A 7,094-nucleotide genomic window follows, 5' to 3' on the forward strand; every position below is an offset into this window, starting at 1 on the left:
TATTGCCTGAGCGGAACGTTGTCAGACTGCTTTTTGTTCTAGTACGGACAATTTTCCAGTAGGAAACGAATGGAGGGTGAAGAGCTTAACATTTTGTTTTTCGGCGTCAAAGATGTCAGGATTGTCAAGAACAGAGCGAGCTGGATGTACAAAGATATTGAAGTTAATGTCAAAAGGCGACTTACTCTCTTTAAGTGACACAGTCACGAATAAGATGATAACTGTGGAAGATGTAGCAGGTATGCTTTCAGTTTGTTCGTTAGCTAATTTGCAAGGATACCATTTAATTTACTTTCTCCTATGACAAACTCAACAAGTGAAAGCATATACTTCATGTTAAGTCCATATGCAGTAGTTATTAGCATATCCACCACTGTTACCAGAATCCTTTTTTATTGGCCAAGTATGTGGGTACATACAAGGAATTTGACTTAAATAACTCTCCATGTACAACCGCAGTCAAATTCCTTGACTATTACCCAGTGACTGTATATATAGAATACCCCATTCATCTCGACACACCAGAACAGACTGGGTGTGGTAAAGTTGTGTGTTTGATTTTATTGGTAGATATAGGGATGCGAGATACTGGATTTTTTGCCGATATCCGATATGCTGAAATTGTCCAACCTTTTTGCAAATTGCCTATTTCATTACTCATATATTAGACACGTTTTTTTCCACCTCATTGCAGAGAACATCATGTCTCCTCTGTAGTGCCTACTCTTATTGTAGTGGCCCACTGGCAGATGCAGAAAGAACATAATGCAGTGCTTTTTAGAATTTACACATTCACTGGGCAATATAAGAAAACTACTTAAACTGAGGTTATGTACAAAATGCCATATTTATTTTTAGGGAATCATCAAGCATTGTTTAGCATTGATTTATCTGCGGAAAATATCGGCAGAAAAATGACATATCTGCCGATGCCGATAATTGTCATTTTCAAGCCAATATCTGGAGATACCGATAACGTGCCGATAATAGTTAGATAGTTAGATAATAAAGTCACCAAATTGTCTTTTATCTTTTTATTTTAGAGGCTATGGAAACTATTCTCTCCTTCACTAAACATGCCGAGGAGTTTCTGAGAAGGAAGAAGGTTCAACGTGACCTCATATTCAAGTACCTGGCCAAAGAAGGTGTGGTGATGCCCCCGAACAGCGAGAAACACCAGCTGGTGAAAAGGACGCTGGAGCTTTGGTCGTCTGGGAAGGTAAGGGCAGGAGGTCAGGTCAGTCATTCACAATATACCGGCATGGCGACACGAGATACGGAAGGAAACCCATCTAAGCGTTAAGTTTAAATAAAAGATGAATCAAATGAATAAGTATTACACATTTACAATTTCAAACACAATTTTGATAAAGTGATTGTTCTGTTACAATTTTCTCTGTAGTCTTTCACCTGTTCAGACCTTGTTGTAATAAGGATAGGGCACACTAGTTTTACAATGTTGGCTTCCTACAAAGTAAATGTCCATAACTAGCAGCTGCCAGCTTGTGTTATTGGGACATGTCTACTAAAACGTACTCTAGGCACAACTTGGCAAAATATTTGAATTTACCAATAACTTAAATCCTTTAAGGCCACGGTTGAAGACAGGGATGAGACCAGACAGAGACTGCCTGCAGATACGACATCTGTTTCAACAAACGTGAAGACTGAAGAGGGCTTTGACCCTCTTGTCCTCGGCCAGCAGTTCTGCCAGTGGTTCTTCCAGCTCCTAAACAGTCAGAACCTCTCTCTGGGCCAGCAGCCTCAGGACTGGGGACCACAGCACTTCTGGCCAGATGTGAAGCTACGCCTGCTCTCCAGGTAATGTAGCTTTGGTGATGTGTGGTCTTGTGGTCTTTTAGCCTCTCAGCGCTTGAAGGTAGTTGTGCATTTTGAAAATGATTTGGTTTGATAAACAGAGGCTGCTTGTCATGTGTATGGTCTCTCCTGGATAAAGGACCATCGGGAGTATTAGTCTAGAAGAAAGATAGGGTCCCCATGCACCCCATGGATATATTTTTCTAACTTAGATTTTTGTAATCCTCAAGGTGTCTAGTAAACAAATTTTCATGTTCCCAACTTGAAATATTGTCCCAAGGGTCCGTTTGGTGGCCATCTTGGATTTCTGACAAAAATTTCTGTCTACATATATACCAAACCATACCATCTATACATACCATCATCATGTAGTACTAACATAATTTAAACTGTGAAACAGAACAGAGTACGTTAGCAAAAGTGTAATAATTGAGGCCCCTCCCTGATAAAAGCCATCTAGTATTGCCGGCGGTATTTCCATCTAGGCAACTGCCACAACAACTACTGCAGCTGGTATTACGACTACTACCACTGCGGCTCCTACAACTATTTATATGATAAAGGGCCTTATGACATTTTTTATGATATGCTGTCACCATGTGAAGTTGCTGCTGCCTCTTAACCAGGACCAGGACATTTCCATCTACATGGGATTCTCTCTATAAATGACATAAAATATGTATCGCTTAATCCCTTTTTACTACATGAAAAATATATAACATGTCTGATTCCAACTATATTTTTAAATCAAACCTGTATTGCATTAGATTCTGTTATGTGTCAGTAAATCATCCTGCCTCAACAACTGATGGAATGGACACAGCTGTGGACATGGTAGAGCTCCACCAATATTTTATTGAAGGGGAGGGAGTTGGAAACCGGTGTAAGTTTCCCCAGTTTCAGGGAACTCTTGCCTTATGTGGGTGACAGCAAGACCACCCTGATGTGCTGGCCCAGGTATCCCCAGCACCACTGCACAAATTTTCGATATACCAGGTGTCTTAGCAACTTTAAAAAATGAATAAAAATTTTTCTAAATACTATTCCCCGTATAAACTGACTTAGATTTCCTAAAACTGGCCTATTGAGCTCTGGTTCCTGCATCTCCTCATAGAGCTGCCTGTATGTCCCATACACAGCCTGCAGCACATAGGGGTTGAGGGCAACTGGTTTGAAACCTGGGTCAGCAGTTATGCAGGCTGCAATGTGTTATAACCACACAAGTACATGTGTGTCAATTACTTGCCTCTTGTATTCAATACACAACTAATAATACGAGCTAATAATGCAATGTGATCTCCCTGTGTTCATAGACTTTGCAGTAGTGTCAGGCCGCAGTATTAGGTCAAAGATATTTAGCTTTTTTATGGCTCTTGGTGAGCTGTTACCTTTGCCACCTCCTTGCAGCAGATATTTTCTCAAGGACGGAGCTTAGTGCAGCGACCATAAGAGCACCTGTTGTAAATAGAAATATATGTTGAGGTTTAAGTTTGCCTATGTTATAAATACTTTAAGAACATTAATCTCCATTTTAATTCACTTTGATGGCATAAGTTTGAACAGTGTTTTTTTAATTTGTTACAACTAACTTTGTGGAACGTAACTCGAAACTAAACTACGATGACAGATCAGTGTGTCTCGTTCTCAGAGCCGGCAGTGAACAAATGGAGGAGTTCCTGGGAGCTGAACTGGTTAGCCTTCGTCTCCAGGCTTTAACCAGGGAAGAGCGCCTCCTCCTCAGCCCCAACCTGGAGGCTCATGGCCTCAAGGCGCTGGCCTCCCCCCACGGCCTGGTGCTGGTGGCCGTAGCCGGGACCATCCACAGAGATGCAGCCTGTTTAGGCATCTTTGAGCAAATATTTGGCCTCATCCGCTCCCCACTGGAGAAGAACAGTTGGAAGATCAAGTTTGTCAACCTGAAGATCAGAGGGCAGGATGCTCTGGGTGGGGCAGAGATAGCAGCGCCAGCCTTGACTTACAACTCCTCTGAACTGCAGCTTCTCTGCAGTTGATGATATTCATTCTTTTATATTATTTATTAAGTGGAGTTTGATTAAGCATGTTCTACCTTTACTCGTCACTCAACCACGTTGCCTAAAAATGTTCACCCAGGCGGTGGTATTCAGAGATCAGAAATGGCTCTTCTTGCACACATTCCTCTCCAGGTGGCGGTTTACAGATCAGCAGACGTTGCATTTTAATCTACCTTTTAATGAGTAATGTTACCTAAACACATGTAAAAACTCCCCCTATTGTTTTCTACTTTCCAGACAATGGAAGTCTCTGCTGCATCTTCTCTTGGAATCATTTATAGACACTGTACCTTGTTGGAAAGCAAGTTTTGTTTTTGCATCCCGTGCCTTATACTTGTAAATATGTATAATATATAAAGATTATATAAACACTCGTGTAAGAGTAATTCTTTATTGAACCCAGAGGGGAAATTCCGGTGTTGCAACAGCACAAAGGCAAAGTAGTTAGTAAGTAACTACAAATAAAAACAGGAATAGATAAAATAAAAATAAGAGGTTTATAAAACTGATTTACAAGTAGTAGTAAAAGTGACAAGTTAAAGTGACATGTATGGTTAATAGCAGTGGCATTTTAGCAGTATGAAATAATAAAGTGGGATTTAAGGTATAAGATATTGTTCAATTTAAGGTGCAATATGAAAGTGGTTAGGGATACAGTATTTGTATACAGTATAACAGTATGTATATGTATATGTAGTATGATATGGAATATTAAGTTGTGCTCTATATGACAAGGTCGCTGCATGCCAACAGGAAAAGTTGTGTTTGTTCATATGATGGTACCAACACAATTAAAATTGATTTTGAAAATAATGTTAGACTGCTGTGCTTACATGGGATGAGTAAAGGTCAGCCCTTAATGTTTACAGATGAATTGGATAAGTATCATGTCAAGCAAGTTATGTCCCCACACAGGTGCTTGACCTCAGGGTGCTGGCTTCCCTCCATCCCCTGGTGCTGGTGGCTGTGGCTAATACATAAACTACGTGTTATATATCTGGCCTGCACTGCAGCATTTATACTTAGAGTTGTTTGTGGCATTGCACATTACAGACAAGTTTAAAGTAAACATTTACATGCAGGGCCTGAACATTTAGCTGCATTAAAAGGGTTCAAACCTGTTATTATAAATTAACAGATTATTAAATTCCAAGATTAATGTGTGCTTTTTAAAATTTCTGTAATGTTTATGGCTTCGGTTACACAGACAATTCTGTGATGTTTCTTTGAGGATAGTTGTAATGCAGTGAATTCCACTTTGATGGATCATTTGTTTCGCTGCTCTAACATTGTTGTGGGCCTTCTTTTAAGAAAAAGATATACTTTATTAATCCCTGAGGGGAAATTCAATGTTTTTCACTCACACACAAACAGTGACTCCATGGACATGCATTAATGCAGAGATGTCTACACTGGACATGCAGATTCTGTGCTTTGCTCATTGGCACCTCGGCAGTGCCCAGGAAACGACACAGCAACTCTTGAGCTCTACCAGTCCCAATTTCCAGGCTTGGTCCACAACAGGCCTTGAACCGGCTACCCTCTGGTTCCCAAGCCAAGCCCCTACGGACTAAGCCACCATCTACCATTGTGAATTAAATGACGTGTGAGCTATTGATTCCCAGTAGCAGCTACACTTGGAGAATCACTGACTAGTTTTTGAGTTTTTTATTTGTTTTTTGTGTTTGCCATTTATCCAAGGACACTGTGTAATTTGGCAGAAACCTTGCTTGATGGATGTGAGTCTTGTTTGGCCCCACTGAAAACAGAACATGGATTACACTGTATTACTTTACTTCCCGGTAGTCCAAAAGCTAAGCAGTTTCATGTCTCAGAGCTAAACATGTAACACCTGATGATGCTGAATTGCAGGCCCTAGAAAAGATGTGAAATCATATCATTCAGCAAAGTGTTCTCAAGATCAATCAATCAATCAATCAATCAAATTTTATTTGTATAGCGCCAAATCATAACCAGGGTTATCTCGAGACACTTTACAGAAAGAGCAGGTCTAGACCGACTCTTTGTTAAGTTATTTAAAGAGAGGCCCAACATGAATCCACCATGAGTAGCACTTAGCAATTCGGCACATTGGCAAGGAAAAACTTCCTTTTAACAGGCAGAAACCTCGAGCAGAACCAGACTCATGTTGAACAGCCATCTGCCTCGACTGTATGGGCCGAAAATGGGATAGAAGGAGATGCAGGATAGAGACAGATGAACACCAAGTCCTACGTTTCTCAGACATGATGCTCTTATGTTTATTTTGGTTCAACATTCAAGTTTCTTGTCACATGCACGGTTAAAACACAGTGGTTGCACCATACAATGAAATTCTTACTTTGTCAGTCTCCCTTAACTGTATGTGTAAGATACATATTAACCCAAATATAAATACTAAATACCGTTGGTACCGGGAGCACGAAGCAAATACGTCAGCCACGGTGGCGCCATCTTGGTATCACTGCGCTGCAAAGAAAAGTGTTTTTTTTTCAGATTTTTTTTTTTTTTTTTACTTTATTTGGAATCACAAATAATCACAACTGTTTATACAGTCATCATGAGTAAGATAACTTCCAGAGTGAATCCATCCCTCTGATTTTCTGAGGGGAAGCATGCACATATCCCAGCCTGGCAGCATGTCATTGTTTCCTGTCAGTGTATGAAAACAAAGTTTTAGAGCCCAAAATTGATATTTTGTGACTGACAGGCTAATAATTTGTGAAAGTATTTCCATTTCCATTCCCTTTAGCCATGTTTGAAATTAGTTGTCATTTCCAGGCTGACAGCCTCCCACACCACACTGCAATGATTCCCCTTGGTGGTCAGGCTGGTATAAAAATAAACAAATTCACTAGCTATGGTCAGGATGAAACCTCCAACATATTTGTGATGTTTATATTTTGCTGGCTTAACTGGCATATGGTATGCAGATGTATCTGGCCAGCTCTTCTCAAAGCAGCTAAAATTCAGTATTTTGCTGCTAGAAAAGAAGACAACAGCAGGTCTCACCTTCTTGCTACACAAGGTTGAGTCTCAGGGTGATGAGGGCAAGAGTCAGAAGACAAGAGAAGATTCAGCATCTTGCAGGACAACAGGTTAGTATTAAAACGCAAAGCAACAAAGTAGCAGAGGCCTTAGCTTTGAAAATACATTTCCCTTTGTCGCTAACTGTTATTTTTCGCCACATTTCAGCTGCACAACAGAACATTTGCACTGATATTACATACAATATATAGACAC

General features: G+C 40.3%; 1 protein-coding gene across 1 annotated transcript; it reads left to right on the forward strand.

Annotated features, from left to right (window-relative positions):
• Nucleotides 1-55: 55 nt before the first annotated feature.
• cunh3orf38 (chromosome unknown C3orf38 homolog) lies at nt 56-4,583 on the forward strand. Its single transcript, XM_069663468.1, has 4 exons — nt 56-239; nt 1,044-1,219; nt 1,592-1,821; nt 3,467-4,583. The coding sequence occupies exons 1-4, from the start codon at nt 113-115 to the stop codon at nt 3,828-3,830; spliced, it is 897 nt and encodes a 298-aa protein (XP_069519569.1). The 5' UTR covers nt 56-112; the 3' UTR covers nt 3,831-4,583.
• The last annotated feature ends 2,511 nt before the right edge of the window (nt 4,584-7,094 follow it).

Source organism: Semicossyphus pulcher, unplaced genomic scaffold (assembly GCF_022749685.1).
Source record: "Semicossyphus pulcher isolate SPU_LCO1_2020_fin unplaced genomic scaffold, fSemPul1.0.p SCAF_15, whole genome shotgun sequence".
Taxonomy (NCBI): Eukaryota; Metazoa; Chordata; class Actinopteri; order Labriformes; family Labridae; genus Semicossyphus; species Semicossyphus pulcher.

Bases quoted from the DNA above. Each gene is read 5' to 3' on its own strand.
- cunh3orf38 (XM_069663468.1), top strand. From the start codon at position 113: ATGTCAGGATTGTCAAGAACAGAGCGAGCTGGATGTACAAAGATATTG. The intron at 240-1,043 runs GTATGCTTTCAG...TTTTTATTTTAG, and splicing joins AACTGTGGAAGATGTAGCAG to AGGCTATGGAAACTATTCTC. The intron at 1,822-3,466 runs GTAATGTAGCTT...TCTCGTTCTCAG, and splicing joins AAGCTACGCCTGCTCTCCAG to AGCCGGCAGTGAACAAATGG.